The sequence below is a fragment of the Lissotriton helveticus genome, chromosome 7 (genome assembly GCF_964261635.1).
Source record: "Lissotriton helveticus chromosome 7, aLisHel1.1, whole genome shotgun sequence".
NCBI lineage: Eukaryota > Metazoa > Chordata > Amphibia > Caudata > Salamandridae > Lissotriton > Lissotriton helveticus.
This window is the reverse complement of record NC_136068.1, coordinates 1611391072-1611409358: the sequence shown is the minus strand read 5'-3', so window position 1 is coordinate 1611409358 and position 18287 is coordinate 1611391072. Positions and strand designations below refer to the sequence as shown.

General features: G+C 51.4%; 1 protein-coding gene across 2 annotated transcripts in view; it reads left to right on the top strand.

Moving 5' to 3' along the window:
* Window positions 1-18287, top strand: part of BCL2L12 (BCL2 like 12) — a 136867-nt gene that overhangs the window by 89661 nt on the left and 28919 nt on the right. For both annotated transcript variants that reach the window (XM_078655260.1, XM_078655259.1), the window contains exon 5: window positions 6544-7154. In XM_078655260.1, the coding sequence (XP_078511386.1) occupies window positions 6544-7154 (611 nt within the window). The remainder of the gene's footprint in view (window positions 1-6543; window positions 7155-18287) is intronic.

Genomic DNA, 18287 nt, shown 5'->3' with positions numbered 1-18287 from the left:
GAGCCCATCATCCTTCACAACCCTGGGGGCTGAAAGGAATCCAAAGGACTGATACACGGGGCCCATCATCCTTCACAACGCTGGAGTCTGAAAGGAATCCAAAGGACTGATACGCGGAGTCCGGCATCCTTCACAACCCTGGAGGCTGAAAGGAATCCAAAGGACTGATACGCGGGGCTCATCATCCTTCACAACGCTGGGGGCTGAAAGGAATCCAAAGGACCAATACGCGGAGCCCATCATCCTTCACAACCCTGGGGGCTGAAAGGAATCCAAAGGACTGATACTCGGAGCCCAGCATCCTTCACAACCCTGGAGTCTGAAAGGAATCCAAAGGACTGATACGCGGAGCCCAGCATCCTTCACAACCCTGGGGGCTGAGAGGAATCCAAAGGACTGATACTCGGAGCCCATCATCCTTCACAACCCTGGGGGCTGAAAGGAATCCAAAGGACTGATACTCGGAGCCCATCATCCTTCACAACCCTGGGGGCTGAAAGGAATCCAAAGGACTGATACTCGGAGCCCATCATCCTTCACAACCCTGGGGGCTGAAAGGAATCCAAAGGACTAATACGCGGAGCCCAACATCCTTCACAACCCTGGGGTCTGAAGGAATCCAAAGGACTGATACTCTGAGCCCATCATCCTTCACAACCCTGGGGGCTGAAAGGAATCCAAAGGACTGATACTCGGAGCCCATCATCCTTCACAACCCTGGGGGCTGAAAGGAATCCAAAGGACTGATACTCGGAGCCCATCATCCTTCACAACCCTGGGGGCTGAAAGGAATCCAAAGGACTGATACTCGGAGCCCATCATCCTTCACAACCCTGGAGGCTGAAAGGAATCCAAAGGACTGATACGCGGAGCCCATCATCCTTCACAACCCTGGAGGCTGAAAGGAATCCAAAGGACTGATACGTGGAGCCCATCATCCTTCACAACCCTGGAGGCTGAAAGGAATCCAAAGGACTGATACGTGGAGCCCATCATCCTTCACAACCCTGGAGGCTGAAAGGAATCCAAAGGACTGATACGTGGAGCCCAGCATCCTTCACAACCCTGGAGGCTGAAAGGAATCCAAAGGACTGATACGTGGAGCCCAGCATCCTTCACAACCCTGGAGGCTGAAAGGAATCCAAAGGACTGATACTCGAAGCCCATCATCCTTCACAACCCTGGAGGCTGAAAGGAATCCAAAGGACTGATACGTGGAGCCCAGCATCCTTCACAACCCTGGAGGCTGAAAGGAATCCAAAGGACTGATACGTGGAGCCCATCATCCTTCACAACCCTGGGGGCTGAAAGGAATCCATAGGACTGGTACGTGGAGCGCAGCATCCTAAAGAACCCCTGAGGTTGAAAGGAATCCATAGGACTGATACGCGGAGCCCAGCATCCTTCACAACCCTGGGGGCTGAAAGGAATCCAAAGGACTGATACGTGGAGCCCATCATCCTTCACAACCCTGGGGGCTGAAAGGAATCCATAGGACTGGTACGTGGAGCCCATCATCCTTCACAACCCTGGGGGCTGAAAGGAATCCAAAGGACTGATACGTGGAGCCCATCATCCTTCACAACCCTGGGGGCTGAAAGGAATCCAAAGGACTGATACGTGGAGCCCATCATCCTTCACAACCCTGGGGGCTGAAAGGAATCCATAGGACTGGTACGTGGAGCGCAGCATCCTAAAGAACCCCTGAGGTTGAAAGGAATCCAAAGGACTGATACGCGGAGCCCAGCATCCTTCACAACCCTGGGGGCTGAGAGGAATCCAAAGGACTGATACTCGGAGCCCATCATCCTTCACAACCCTGGGGGCTGAAAGGAATCCAAAGGACTGATACTCGGAGCCCAGCATCCTTCACAACCCTGGGGGCTGAAAGGAATCCATAGGACTGGTACGTGGAGCCCAGCATCCTAAAGAACCCTTAAGGTTGAAAGGAATCAATAGGACTGATACACGGAGCCCAGCATCCTTCACAACCCTGGGGGCTGAAAGGAATCCAAAGGACTGATACGTGGAGTCCGGCATCCTTAACAAATACTTCTGCTTTATAAAAATCTGCTAGAATGCAGAAGTCTTTCAAGCGACTGCAACATCGTATGGGTGAAAGGATGAGGTGCTGTCTAGGTCTAGAATCAGATCCTATCCCTTTAGCATCAATCTCACCGCCAGTCCAAATAGAGAAGGAAAGTACAGTTATGAGACGAGAACAAAGCCACAAGATGTTTTACATCTCTTTAGCAGACAGATGTCTCCCAGGATCAATTTACCTGCCCGGGCCCCTCTCGTTATGAAAGACATGGTCTCTCACAATGAGCAGGTTGGCAGTTCCATCGGTTCAGCAGCTGGCAACTGAACTGAGCTAAAAGATGTGACGCCATGCCTCCAGTGGTGAAGGAAATGAGCGTACCAACCATCTACGACATTCCGGGTGGTAGCCTAACAATCTAAGCATAAATCCTATAAGTCACGTATTTTTTCCGTTGCTTGCTTTGGCTCCCATTAAATAGTTCATCTGCTGGACAAAGAAGAAATTGTTCATTAATGTTAGTAAGAAATGCCCTTAATTGCCTTGTTAATGCTTTTGATTGCAAAGGATTCCGCTTGAAGTTCTCAACAATTCATGAGACTCCTTTCCGGCTGGCCTTGTGCCCCATCTTGAAGTTTTGCTATGTGGGCATCCCAACCGTTCTTGCGGACACTCACGGCTATCCGTCCGAAGGAGTGACAAAAAAGCTCTGTCGTGAGAGGTCTCCAGGTTTTGCAGCCATCAATGAAGGAACATTTCACTCCCAGTACCCTCACCAAAGACACTGTGACTTGAGATACTGCAAGGAAATGGAACCGGTCAAGAGGATCTGGGCAGTTAAAAGGAAGAAAACCAAGAATCCTGACCCCACTCAATAGAGAGTGTGATCCGTCAGAAGGAACGCATCTGTCTCCTGATCGCCTGACTACCTTCATCTTGAAGCCAGTAAAAGGAGAACCAAGAACCTGGTGAGAAGCTCTGTCCTGGAATATCAGCAAGGAATGTCACAACGGGGCATCCAGTGAGGGTGGACTTTGTGGTGAGGGTGGACTTTATTAACCAATCGTTTACGTAAAATCTTTACAGTATACAACACATAAGCAACGCCCCCCTCCTGTCCGCCCTCCCCCAAGGAGCTTCCTGCCATTCGAAGTAAAAATGCCCCATGCCTGGATGGGCTCTGTTTACTGCTTTGTGTCCTTTTAAGACTTCAAATTCAAATGTGGGGTCAACTCCTTTTCGCACCCATTTTTGAGTGAATGATGTTAGAACACGTCTCAAACCCTAAGCTGACGTCATCAAACAGAGCGACATTCGAGAATGCTTATTGTTGGTGCCTGTCAGATACAGATGGCCCCTTTAAGGCTTACAGATTCAGATAAGTGGCAATGACTTCCGTATTGGGCCCGCGTTAGACGCGGATGCAGGCGCGTGAAAGGGACAGGCGTGGTGAAACCAACACCTCTCGAGAAGAGCTGTCCCGTCAGCAGGTACCGCGGGAATGTCCGCTTCTAACCGGCCGGGGTGTGACAGGGACGTGGGAGATTTAAAATAAATAAAAAATCGGGAGAATGAAAATTCCCCATTGACTTATTTTGTAGGAAATGCAATTTCAGGCGGGATACAGCTAAAATAAAGCCATTTTTGGCTTGAAAAATCGGTGGTCTCCCGCCTGAATCGGGTCTATTGGCATGAATGTGATACTATGGAGTGTTTTCATGAAATGAAGGATAGCTAAAGGGAGTGCAGAGTGACCCCCGTGCCCCCTCCTCCCCCAACCCGGGAAATAATGATCAAAGCGTAGTTTGATGAAAGCAAGAGGCAAAATAAAACGACAGCAACAAATGCAACTTATATTATGAATGAAACCGGAAGAGCAAGGAACGGAGAAGAATGGGAAATGTGCTGGGCCTGTTGTCGGCACTTCCCGTGTTTCTTAATTCCACGCCTAGCTGGGTGCGGTTTCTGCTGTTTTGCTTCTTGGGTTAGTGGTAGTATACTCGCTCCCATACTTGCCCTGATACTTTTTTAAACACCACGCACCCTGTATAGTGCCGTTTCAAAAACTGACGAGAATACTTTTTCTTAAAAATGTCGTTGCCTTAGATATGCAGTCAGGGCACCCTGCACAGCCGCAGAAGCGCTACCGGTTTAAGGGCGCTCATTGCCCAGTGTAAAGGTGCCCTCTACCACTGTGATACTAAGACGGGGATGATGAAGAGTTACACGGTGACTCACTTTTGACAGGGTCTCTCCACAATTGTCTGAGCTTCGATTTTTAGGCCGGCAAGTGATAGATACCCTCTGCTTTCTGAAAGTTATATTTTGTTGATCCTTTAAGTACCAGCGTGATTTGTGTATAAAATGTGCTGCAGCTGCACCCCCCCCCTGTGTTCGCAGCCGAGGTCTGACTTCTCTCTGGGTTGGATGCTTGGCCTCTGAAATAATGTCCCTCGTATCTTCTGTCTGCCCACAGTGATGCTGTCACAGTCTAACGTCTCTGGTCGGAGTGATGTTCCAATCTCTGCTCTCTGAACATAATGATGTCATAGCCTCTCTGATCAGTGACGTCACACTCTCTCTGCTTTCTGGGATCAGAATGGCGTCGCAGCTTCCACTCAGTTCATCCATAGTGATGTCACGATGTCCCTTCTTTGGCCAGAGTGCTGTCACAATCTCCCCTCTCTGATCAGGGTGGTGTTGCAGCCTTCCCTTTGTTCATAAATAGTGGTGTCCCTATCTTTTCTTTGTTCAGTGGTGTAACAATCTCCCCTCCCTAACACGGCGATATCACTATCTCCCCTCTCGCGTCAATGATGTCACAATCTCTCCTCTCGCCTCAGTGATGTTACAGTCTCCCCTCTCTCATCAGTGATGTCACAAATGTCACAATCTCCCTTTCTCCATGATCTGTGTGATTTTATTCTCTTCTCTCGCTGCCCACAGTGATGTCACAGCATTCCCGGTCTGTCAACAGTGTTATCAGCCTCCTCCCGCTCTGCCCACAGTGATGTCACAGCATTCCCGGTCTCTCAACAGTGTTATCAGCCTCCTCCCGCTCTGCCCACAGTGACGTCACATTGTTCCCTGTTTCTGCCTACAGTGATGTCCGCCTCCTCCTGCTCTGCCCACAGTGATGTCACAGTGTTCCCTGTCTCTGCCTACTGTGATGTCAGCCTCCTCTCTCTCAGCCCACAGTGATGTCACAGCATTCCCGGTCTGTCTACAGTGATGCCAGCCTCCTCTTTCTCTTTCCACAGTGATGTCACAGCATTCCCTGTGTCTGCCTGCAGTGATGTCCGCCTCCTCCTGCTCTGCCCACATTGATGTCACAGCATTCCCTGTGTCTCCCTACAGTGATGTCCGCCTCCTCCTGCTCTGCCCACAGTGATGTGACAGCATTCCGTCTCTGCCTGTAGTGATATCAGCCTCCTCCTGCTCTACCCACAGCATTCCCTGTCTCTGCCTGCAGTGATGATGTCTCCTCCTGCTCTGCCCACAGTGATGTCACAACATTCCCTGTGTCTGCCTGCAGTGATGTCCGCCTCCTCTCGCTGCCCACAGTGATGTCACAGCATTCCCTGTCTCTGCCTACTGTGATGTCAGCCTCCTCTCTCTCAGCCCACAGTGATGTCACAGCATTCCCTGTGTCTGCCTGCAGTGATGTCCGTCTCCTCCTGCTCTGCCCACAGTGATGTCACAGCATTCCCTGTGTCTGCCTGCAGTGATGTCCGCCTCCTCCTGCTCTGCCCACAGTGATGTCACAGCATTCCCTGTCTCTGCCTGCAGTGATGTCAGCCTCCTTTCGCTGCCCACAGTGATGTCACAGCATTCCCTGTCTCTGCCTACTGTGACGTCAGCCTCCTCTCAGCCCACAGTGATGTCGCAGCATTCCCTGTGTCTGCCTGCAGTGACGTCAGCCTCCTCTCTCTCTGCCCACATTGATGTCACAGCATTCCCTGTGTCTGCCTACAGTGATGTCCGCCTCCTCCTGCTCTGCCCACAGTGATGTCACAGCATTCCATGTCTCTGCTTGTAGTGATATCAGCCTCCTCCTGCTCTGCCCACAGCATTCCCTGTCTCTGCCCACAGTGATGTCCGCCTCCTCCTGCTCTGCCCACAGTGACGTCACAGCATTCCCTGTGTCTGCCTACAGTGATGTCCGCCTCCTCCTGCTCTGCCCACAGTGACGTCACAGCATTCCCTGTGTCTGCCCACAGTAATTTCAGCCTCCTCCCGGTCTGCCCACAGTGACGTCACCTCATTCCCTGTCTCTGCCCGCAGTGATGTCCGCCTCCTCCCGCCCCGCCCCCAGTGATGTCAGCCTCTTCTCACAGTCCACAATGGGGCCACTCATCTCACACTCCACAACTTCCCTTCCCATGACAAAGTAACAGCACTCTTTGTCTGCACACCAAGAACTAAGTCCCAATCCTCCCTCTCTTCCAAAGGTTGTGTATGAGAGTGTGAAACATGTTGTAACGTTGTTGTTTCTGCCACAGGCCAGCAAGAGATGGGCATCAGAAACCCTCCATGAAGCGGTCGCCGAGGCCCTCCGAGAGGAAAGGAAGCAAGCCGGCACCCAGTGAGAAGGAGGATGGAACATTCCAGAACGGGACCTGGCGCTCCATTCACGAGGAGATTAACAGGGTGGAAGAGAAGAAGCATGGCTTCAAAACCAACATGAAGCAACTGCTGCGGCGCCACAGCCAGACCAAGGAGAAGGACAGCCCCCTGAAGAGCAAGGGCGGCGCTGCAGCCAAGTCCCACGACTCCCTGGACGGGGTGCTGGACGAGCCCAGAAGAGCCCCTGGCCCCGGAGACTCCCTAAAGAGGCCTAAGACCCCCAACCCGTTCCTGGCATGTGCCGTGCCACCCTCCGACTCCATGGACTTCACGGAGGAGGCGATGTATGGACCTGCCCCAGAGAAGCCCACCTCGCTGGGAGCCCGCCGGAAGTCCAGCAAACCCTTCTCTCTCAAGGGCCTCCTGAAGAAGAAGAGCTCTGCGAAGGAAGTGGACCCAAAAAAGAAGCCGCCTGGCTCACCTCGGCCCAGCACCCTGCCTGTGATGCCATGCTATGAGCTCGAGCACCCTTCTGGGCAGAGGCCAGGTAAGATCACTGTCCCAGGGACATCTCCGAGGCTTTACCACCCCGCAGTCCCTGGCTTGGCGATGTCTTTGGTGCAATAAGTGATTCTGTTGTCTGGGGGTAGCCGTGGTTTAGTGAATGATTGCAGCTACCGTGGGGGTGTCATTGGTGAGGTCCCTTCTACGACAAAGACACCCTCAAGAGACATTAAATCACAGAGGCCCGAGACACTCACTCCAACGAAGACTTTCCCAAGACATGTGTAGTCAAGCGATGCACCATATACCGATGACCCACTGTGGCCAAGTCTCCTGCGACAAAGACACCCTCAAGATGCATTAAATCACAGAGGCCCAAGACACTCACTCTACTAAACACATTCCCAAGACCTATGAAGTCCAGTGATGCACCATATACCGAGTGCCCACTGTGGCCAAGTCTCCTCAAGGTATGTACAGTCACTCACAGAGGGCTAGGGGCCTCTCTAGTCTGGGTCGAACTCTCACAGGCACCAGGCATCTACACTGCAGGTATAATTACTCTCGGGAGCAGAGACCTTTGTAGGGCTCGAAGATTCACAACCTCTCCTCTCAGATCAGAGTGATGTCAAACCTCTCCACACTGATTACCGTGTTGTCATTCTCTCTGACCGGAGTGATGTCACAACCTCTCCTCTCGGATTGATAAAGGAAGTGACCTGAATCAATCCGATGACCACTTCTCGACCTTCCAAACAAGTGAAGAGTCAGTCAGTCAGTCAGTCAGTAGAGAATATAAACCAAAGTTATTTATAAGTATTGCGCTGCAGTGGAGCCCAGTCTTACCTGCCGCACGAGAAGGCTGCTGAGGGACTGACTCCCCCCAACGTAACATTCAGAATCATACATTTCCAATTCCCTAAGAACACGCCCAGACTAGAAATTTCCAGTCCAGGCACTAGCAAACAAAGGAGACACAGAAGGATGAACTACAGTCCTGAGAGAGGGTACATGTTATCTCTGCCCCAAGGTTACTTTGATAGTGCCTGCCATTCTAGAAGGTGTGAACGAGCCTATCTAACAGCAACGATATGTCATAATAGAGAGTACATTCATTAGTGCAGCTGAACTCGGCCTTTGAGAAACACAAAGTTAGATGCATGGAGGCAGTTTTCTGCTGAGGCAAGCAGTATGAGGCAGGAGCTTGGTTTCGACCATAGAACAAAATGGCGGCTACTAATAGAATGGCGTCATGAATGCTAACTTATGAAATACAAGCAATGGGATAATCACATTTTCAATTCTAACAGAGAAGTCACAACCTCTCCTCTGATTGGAGTGAGGTCACAACCTCTCCTCTCTGTTCAGAGTCATGTCACAACCTATCCTCTCCGTTCAGAGTGATCTCACATCTTCTCCAATCAGAGTGATGTCACAACCTCTCCTCTCCGATCAGAATGATGTCACAGCCTCTCCTCAAAGATCCGAGTAATGTCACGACCTCTTCTTTCGGATCGGAGTGATGTCACAACCTCTCCTCTCCGTTCAGAGTGTGATCTCACATAATCTATGAACAGAGTGATGTCACAACATCCCCTCTCTGATCGGAGTGATGTCACAACCTCTCCTCTCTAATCGGAGTGATGTCACAACCTCTCCTCTCTGTTCGGAGTGATGTCACAACCTCTCCTCTCTGTTCGGAGTGATGTCACAACTCTCCTCTCTGTTCAGAGTGATGTCACAACCTCTCCTCTGATCGGGTGATGTCACAACCTCTCCTCTGATCGGGTGATGTCACAACCTCTCCTCTCTGATCGGGTGATGTCGCAACCTTTCCTCTCTGATCGGAGTGATGTCACAACCTCTCCTCTCTAATCGCTCCTGGCCAGTTCACTGCTCTTGCCCGTTCACCTCTCCTGCCCGTTCACCTCTCCTGCCCGTTCACCTCTCCTGCCCGTTCACCTCTCCTGCCCGTTCACCTCTCCTGCCTGTTCACCTCTCCTGCCTGTTCACCTCTCCTGCCTGTTCACCTCTCCTGCCTGTTCACCTCTCCTGCACGTTCACCTCTCCTGCACGTTCACTGCTCCTGCACGTTCACTGCTCCTGCCCCGTCGCCTCCCCTGCTCCGTCGCCTCCCCTGCTCCGTCGCCTCCCCTGCTCCGTCGCCTCCCCTGCTCCGTCGCCTCCCCTGCTCCGTCGCCTCCCCTGCTCCGTCGCCTCCCCTGCTCCGTCGCCTCCCCTGCTCCGTCACCGCTCCTGTCCCGTCACCGCTCCTGTCCCGTCACCGCTCCTGTCCCGTCACCGCTCCTGCCCCGTCGCCTTTCCTGCCCCGTCGCCTTTCCTGCCCCGTCGCCTTTCCTGCCCCGTCGCCTTTCCTGCCCCGTCGCCTTTCCTGCCCCGTCGCCTTTCCTGCCCCGTCGCCTTTCCTGCCCCGTCGCCTTTCCTGCCCCGTCGCCTTTCCTGCCCCGTCACCGCACCTGCCCGTTACCGCTCCTGCCCGTTACAGCTCCTGCCCATCACTCTCCGTGAACAACATTGGCAAATTACACAAGGCCGCAAGTTCCCCACAGTCCTCTGTTTGGTGAAAGCTCCTCTGTAATCACTAATTATTATCTACTGTCTCCAAGTGAATCACTGGCTTCCAAGGCACTCACTAGCACATGATACGCTAAAGGCAGAGGGCGCATTGTCATTCGAACGGGGATAATCAGCCTCAGTCAGAATGACAATGGGCCTGTCCACAGTCTGTACAAGCTCAGTGAGGGGCTGCAGTCTCTGGAGAAGTGCAAGCTGCCCCCTGAGAACTTTTAATCTCTTGGGACTTGTCGCAGAGGCACAGCACAGCTCACTGTAATTAATGTCCAAAATTACGGATAGAAGGCGTCTGTAAAAGGAATTATTACGGACAACGAACATCACACTAAAATGACGGACGGTCCGTGAAATTTACGGACGCTTGGTCACCTTAGTCGCAACCTCTCCTCTCTGATCAGACTATTGTCAAAACCTCTCCTCTCTGTTCAGAGTGATGCCACAACCTCTCTTCTCAGATCAAGTGATGCCACAACCTCTCTTCTCAGATCAAGTGATGCCACAACCTCTCTTCTCTGATCAGGTGATGTCACAACCTCTCTTCTCCGATCAGGTGATGTCACAACCTCTCCTCTCTGGTCGGGTGATGTCACACTCACAACCTCTCTTCTCTGATCAGGTGATGTCACAACCTCTCCTCTCTGATCGGAGTGATGTCACAACCTCTCCTCTCTAATCGGAGTGATGTCACAACCTCTCCTATCTGATCGGGTAATAATAATAAGGCATTTATAAAGCGCCTGGCTGCACAAAACTGTGTGTCCCCGCGCTTACTGCTAATACAATACAGAAATCCAGAGGAGCTATGGCAAAGGAGCACAGAGTGAGATTACATGTTGGAGAACAGATAAGTTTTTAGTTTTGTCCTAAATATCAATTCGGATGGCTCCATCCGCAGGTGGAGCGGGAGCGCATTCCAATGTTTAGAGGCTAAATACCTAAAGGATTTTCCTCCCATTTTGGCTCTGATGATTCGGGGGAGTTTGAATAACATCATGCCAGATGATCTTAGATTCCGGGTCGGGCGATGTTTAATAAGGAGATTTTTTAAGTATTCAGGGCCCTTGTCCTGCGTGATGCGTTGGGCATAACAAAGGGTCTTAAACTTAATCCTCTCCTTAACTGGGAGCCAATGGAGTTTGGACAGGGCAGCTTTAACGGAGGTTCTTTTTGGAAGTCCGAGCACCAGTCGTGCGGCAGCATTCTGCACGCATTGTAATTGGGTGATGTCACAACCTCTCCTCTGATTAGCGTGATGTCATTCTCTCTGATCAGAGTGATGTCACAAACTCTCTTCTCTAATAGGAGTGATGTCACTACCTCTCCTCTCTGATTAGCGTAATGTCACAACCTCTCCTCTCTGTTCAGAGTTATTTTGCATCCTCTCTGATCAGAGTGATGTCACAGACTCTCCTCTCTGATCAGAGTGACGTCACAATCTCTGCTTGCTATGATCAGAAAGAGGTTGAATCCTATCCTCTCCGATCCGAGTGATGTCACACTCTGCTTGCTATGATCGGAAAGACGTCGTAGCCACCTGATGATGTCACAGAAATCCATGTCTGTCTACATTGATATCAGCCTCCTCTAGCTCTGCCCATAGTGATGCCATAGTGTCCATTCTTTGTTCAGAGTGACGTCACTCACAGAGGGCAAAGGCGTCCTCTATGGTCTGTCCCTCACAGACACCAAGCATATCCACACTGCAGTTATAATTACTTTCTGGGGCCAGAGACCTCGGCAGGGCAGGAGGGTTAACTTACTTCCCGGAGGATGTCCCTAAAGGTTGTACAATTGCCAGGCCAGAGGTACCATTGCAAAACCAACAGTTGATGGACAGAATGCAGAACAATGTCATACATTCACCCCAGTACAGAGATCTGGGCCTAAATCTATCGTTTTTTTGCACTCCACACCACCCCAGTTCAGACACGGCCATATGCAAATCAGCCTTGACCCTGTGCCTCATGAGAACAGTCCAGCCCAAACTGCCAAGCCATGTCTTTCCTGGACCTGAATCAAGACATGAGTCCCATGCTCTCCACACCACTGGAGTCAAGCTATCCAGGCTGATGACGGCTGATGGCCAGAAACCGGTCCTAGGATGCTTGATTCCGGTCCAGGATACCTATTTATTATGGACAGTTGACCGCTCCACCTGGGGCAAATGTATGCTGTGTAGGTGACCACTCCACCCAAAGAAATATTGGTTAGAAGGGCCGTTTTGTTACTATATTAGCAAAAGACACACAATTGATGGACGGAATGCAGAACAAATCAAAACATTCACCCCCAGTCAAGAGATCTGGGTTAAATCCATCATTCTTTTGCTCACCTTGCCACCCCAGTTTAGACCTGGCCATACGCAAATCAGTCTTGACCCTGTGCCTCATGGGAACAGTCCAGCCCGAACTGCCAAGCCAGGTCTTCCCTGGACCAGAAACAAGCATCCTAGGATCGGTTTCGGGTTTCACCCCTCTTCAGCCAGGATAGCTTGATTAGAGTGGCACAGTGAGCCTGGGGTCCACGTCTGGGCATACACGGCGCACTTAGGGCGAGAAAGCAAAAGACACACAATGGATGGACGGAATGCAGAACGAATCAAAACATTCACCCCCAGTCAAGAGATCTGGGTTAAATCCATCATTCTTTTGCTCACCAGGCCACCCCAGTTTAGACCTGGCCATATGCAAATCAGTCTTGACCCTGTGCCTCATGGGAACAGTCCAGCCCAAACTGCCAACTCAGGTCCTCCCTGGACCAGAAACAAGCATCCTAGGACTGTTTTCGGGGTTTCAACTCTCTTCAGCCAGGATGGCTTGATTCCAGTGGCACAATGAGCCCGGGACCCACGTTTGGGCAACCCGGCGCATTTGGCATTGCGGGCTGGACTATTCCCATGAGGCACAGGGTCAAGACTGATTTGCATATGGCCAGGTCTAAACTGGGGTGGCATGGTGAGCAAAAGAATGTTGGATTTAACCCAGATCTCTTGACTGGGGTGAATGTTTTGATTTGTTCTGCATTCCGTCCATCAATTGTGTGTCTTTTACTTTCTCGCCCTAAGTGCGCCAGGTATACCCAGACGTGGGTCCTGAGCTCACTGTGCCACTGGAATCAAGCTATCCTGGCTGAAGAGGGATGAAACCCCAAAACCAGTCCTAGGATGCTTGTTTCCTGTCCAGGAAGGACCTGGCTTGGCAGTTCGGGCTGGACTGTTCCCATGAGGCACAGGGTCAAGGCTGATTTGCATATGGCCATGTCTGACCTGGGGTGGTGTGGAGTGCAAAAAAAGATGGATTTAGGCCCAGATCTCTCTACTGGGGTGAATGTATGACATTGTTCTGCATTCTGTCCATCAATTGTTGTTTTTGCAGAGGTACCATTGGCCATCTGTGGACTGTCCCTCCAGACACATTCGTCCACAGACATGCAGGATCAGTCGGTGATGGTACACACATCCCAAGGCATGCATATTCACCTATAAGACCAAAGCTGTTCTCACACCCAAGCTCTCTGTCTTGTTATGGCCTTTCCGTGACGTCACATACACCCCTGTGCATGCGTCACCCCTCAGTGAGTATAGTGGTATCATCTGGGAATTGCCCAATCTGTTGCCGAGGACAACAGAGAGGACAGAAGCATGTCCATCTTTAATTGAGGCTGCATGTTCCCTGTGGAAGCTGGTGTCACTCGGAGATAAAAGGCATTCCCTGGGCAGATGTGGGCACTCCCCGAGTGTAAATACTTCCCTGGGAGATGTGGGCACTCGCCGAGTGTAAATACTTTGACCACCTCACTGTGTCTCCAGTCCTGAACATTTTACAATCGTCCAGGCGTGGAAATTGGATGGGATGTGGCCACCCAGGTGTAAAGGGATTCCCTGTGTTAAGAGCATCATTTACACCCTCAAGTCGTGTTCAGCTGCTCTGGGCAATTCAAATAACTCCTCGCACCCAAGACGTCTCCGTCTCTTTGAAAAGGGCTGGGTTCGTCGGATGGCACGTGTGAGGCCAATACTACAAAAGCTTTTTTTCACCATTTATTGCTTTCCGTTCCCCGAAGTCGTTTTGGCTGCATATCTAACGCTTGATAAAGTCGGTGTTTTCCGAAATATAGTGGTCAAATACTTACTTCTTTCTGTCATAATACCAAGTGGGCGTGAGCAAAGCGAAATTCTTGGTACACTGCGAAACGGTGAGATGTAAAATCTAAGCTTCGCCTGCGGCTTCCTGCGGCCTTAATAGGGGCCGCAGAAAGCGGGAGGGGCTCCGAGAAAGAAAAGCTCCGAGGTGGCCTCGCCCCAGAGCCTGGCAAAGACTTTCGTCTCCGGCTTTGAAGGCAGCACTGTGTCTTAAGGATTGTTGCCCTCTCCAACACCAGCCCCCTCGCTGGAGACGGCGCTGTGATCCTCCCAGGCTGAAGGACGGCCATGTTGTGCTGGGTGCCCGCAGTCTACCCCCAAATCCTCTCCGACTGTAGCCTGCGGGCGGCCTCGGTCTGTAGTAGAGTGTCCACGCCGTGCCCTCTGCGTCATGAGGCAGTGCCCCGCGCCCCCCGTCTGTAGCGAAGAGCCCACATTCTCTGTAATGAGCGGTATCATTTGCCCTCCATGTATATGAGCCCTGCGCCCCATGTGTGCAGGCCGGCGGTGCCCTGCGCCCCCTGTGTGCAGGCCGGTGCCCTGCGCCCCCCTGTCTGCAGGCGCCCTCTGTCTGGGGCCCCTCTAGAATCTGTACATGTTCAGGCACGTTCCTTGCACACACATGTGGTTCCCATGGTCTGCCTGTGGAGGCGAGACAAGCAGCCCCTAGCAGACAAGGTGGGTTTACCTCAAGCTGGGTGGGTAGCCCACCCCTTCAAGGGTTTTTCGATAGAAGACCCTACGTCCTCAGACTGGAGGTCATTCTAGGAAGGTGACCAGCGACTCTTCCCTCGTCCCACCCAAGTGTGTTGTGGATATGTGACCCAGACTCCATTGCCTGTATTCTGAGTTGGGGCACCCGCTACCCACATGTATGCTAGGTACATAAGAATACCCACCCCCCACGCGCAGTGTCCTTGTACCCATTCCATCGCCCGTTTGTACTGTCTTTCCTTGACCCCTCACAGCCGAGTGTGTCCTGGAGAGGGGACTAGCCCTGTGCCTGAGAGACGTCTGGGCAGGGTTCCGCCACATAACAAACCGTGGCCCAAAATTCACCTTTCATGGAAGACAAATCACCCTCACCTGAGTGTATCCAAAATAAAATACCTCACCTGAGTGTCCTCTGGGCAGCTGACACCCACCTGCTTTAGTATGTCTGGGTATATGAATGCCCCCCCGGCAAGACATGGGGGTCACTAACCACTGCCCTCATTCGTAAGTGACCACGTACCCCCCCCCAGCCCCCCAATCTGGGTAATTTACCCCTCCTCCCCACATTCTGAGTAAGTGACTACTTCCCCATTCGTCCTTGGTGAACCATGGGTTGGTTATTCTACTCACTCAGGTGTATTATGGATTTTTGACCCACCCCGATCACGGAGGGGGGTATGAGCACATCTGAGTGTATCTTGGACAAGTGACCCCACCTCACCTAAATGTATCCTAAGTAGGAATCCAACCTGTCTGTCTTAGTGAATGCTGGGCAGGTGCACTCCGTCTGAATGCACGGTGTGCAGAGGGAGTGTATTCTAGACGCAGGACTCCTGCTCCCCACCAGCTGAGTAATTGTGGTTAGGTGGCCACACTCTAATGTATCCTGGTTAGTTGACCACTTCAGTTTACTGTTGGTACACATCCGCCGCTTCACCCAAATGCCCTCAAGGGTGCCCTACATAAGTGATCGCCGCTGCCCAAGGTATTAAAGTGAAACCCACCTCGATTTATTCAGGCTTTGTCATGATCACTTCCCAATCTAAGAGTCGGGTGATCATTGCTCGAGGACCCTCTGACATTTCTCTGGTCCAGTCGCCCACCGCTTTAGGCTAGAGTCTGTAAGTTCCCTGTTACTCAGTGTGTTCTGATTTTGTGATCTATGCCCACTGTTTAACTGTAGATGATCCCCACTACTCAAAGGAAGGAGACACCCTCTGAGTCCATGCAGTGAGGGTGACCCCCATAAGCACCAGTGTATCATGGAAAGGTCACACCACCCCAGTCTAAATGTGTCCTGGATTGGGATCTGCCCCTGTTTATCCTGTGTGGGTGATCCCCTAAATTAGTGTCTCCTCTGTAGTCTGGCCTGCTACTACAGAGTGTATGCTGATCAGATCAGCCCCCGTGCCCCACTTGCTCCTGCCAAGTGGTCTGAATGCCCCACCGGCCTAAATGCGAAATGTGTCCAGGTTGGTGACTTTTCAAAAACACTCAAGTACATTTGGGTGTAGTAAGACTACTGCCTACATAGGTTCATTCTTGTTCTATGACCTCCACCACCTCTACCTAGGCACCCTATACTTTAGCTATGTAACTGCATCCTACGCTAGTGTATCCTGGATAGGTGAGTGATTCCGTGTGCCCTAGAAAGATGGCACAAACCCTTCGAGTACCATCTACGAAAGTGGCTACTTCACACCATCTCTCTGACCAAACCCACTCTATCATGATGCTTGATAAGTAATTGTGTCCATGTCCATTTTACTCCTAGTTAGGTAACCCCACCTGAAAGTGACCCACCTCTTCCCAACACTGCTTCCTGGGTGGATGACAGAACCACTGCATGGGTGTTTTTGGGATAGCTGACCCTGTTCCACCCTAGTTTATTCTACATAGGTGACACCTACAGTGTGTCATCCCCCAGTGTATTCTTCATGGATGACATCCCTATTCCAAACGTGGTGTCCTCTCGTGAATGTGTTCTTCATAGGTGATGCCCCTGTACCATCTCTTGCATGTCCTAGGCCAGGGGCCCTCTGAGTGTATCTTAAGTAGGTACCTATCCAAGTGATAACCAAGTGTATTCGTTTATCCTATATGTGTGAAACCTATTTATTATGGACAGTTGACCGCTCCACCTGGGGCAAATGTATGCCGTATAGGTGACCACTCCACCCAAAGAAATATTGGTTAGAAGGGCCGTTTTGTTACTATATTAGCAAAAGACACACAATTGATGGACGGAATGCAGAATGAATCAAAACATTAACCCCCAGTCAAGAGATCTGGGTTAAATCCATCATTCTTTTGCTCACTTTGCTCACCTTGCCACCCCAGTTTAGTCCTGGCCATATGCAAATCAGTCTTGACCCTGTGCCTCATGGGAACAGTCCAGCCCGAACTGCCAAGCCAGGTCCTCCCTGCACCAGAAACAAGCATCCTAGGACCGGTTTCGGGGTTTCACCCCTCTTCAGCCAGGATAGCTTGATTCCAGTGGCACAGTGAGCCTGGGACCCACGTCTGGGCATACCCGGTGCACTTGGGGCGAGAAATCAAAAGACACACAATTGATGGATGGAATGCAGAACGAATCAAAACATTCACCCCCAGTCAAGGGATCTGGGTTAAATCCATCATTCTTTTGCTCATCAGGCCACCCCAGTTTAGACCTGGCCACATACAAATCAGTCTTGACCCTGTGCTTCATGGGAACAGTCCAGCCCGAACTGCCAAGCCAGGTCCTTCCTGTCCCAGAAACAAGCATCCTAGGACCGGTTACGGGGTTTCACTCCTCTTCAGCCAGGATAGCTTGATTCCAGTGGCACATTGAGCCCGGGACCCACGTCTGGGCATACCCGGCGCACTTAGGGCGAGAAAGCAAAAGACACACAATTGATGGACAGAATGCAGAACAAATCAAAACATTCACCCCCAATCAAGAGATCTGGGTTAAATCCATCATTCTTTTGCTCACCATGCCACCCCAGTTTAGACCTGGCCACATACAAATCAGTCTTGACCCTGTGCCTCATGGGAACAGTCCAGCCCGAACTGCCAAGCCATGTCCTCCCTGGACCAGAAACAAGCATCGTAGGACTGATTTTGGGGTTTCACCCCTCTTCAGCCAGGATAGCTTGATTCTGGTGGCACAGTGAGCCCGGGACCCACGTCTGGGCGTACCCGGCGCATTTGGCAGTTCGGGCTGGACTATTCCCATGAGGCACAGGGTCAAGACTGATTTGCATATGGCTAGGTCTAAACTGGGGTGGCATGGTGAGCAAAAGAATGTTGGATTTAACCCAGATCTCTTGACTGGGGGTGAATGTTTTGATTTGTTCTGCATTCCGTCCATCAATTGTGTGTCTTTTGCTTTCTCGCCCTAAGTGCGCCAGGTATGCCCAGACGTGGGTCCTGGGCTACTGTGCCACTGCAATCAAGCCATCCTGGCTGAAGAGGGTGAAACCCCGAAACCGGTCCTTGGATGCTTGTTTCCGGTCCAGGGAGGACCTGGCTTGGCAGTTCGGGCTGGACTGTTCCCATGAGGCACAGGATCAAGACTGATTTGCATATGGCCAGGTCTAAACTGGGGTGGCATGGTGAGCAAAAGAATGATGGATTTAACCCAGATCTCTTGACTGGGGGTGAATGTTTTGATTCGTTCTGCATTCTGTCCATCGATTGTTTGTCCTTTGTTACTATATTATACATTTTTGAAGTTTTCAC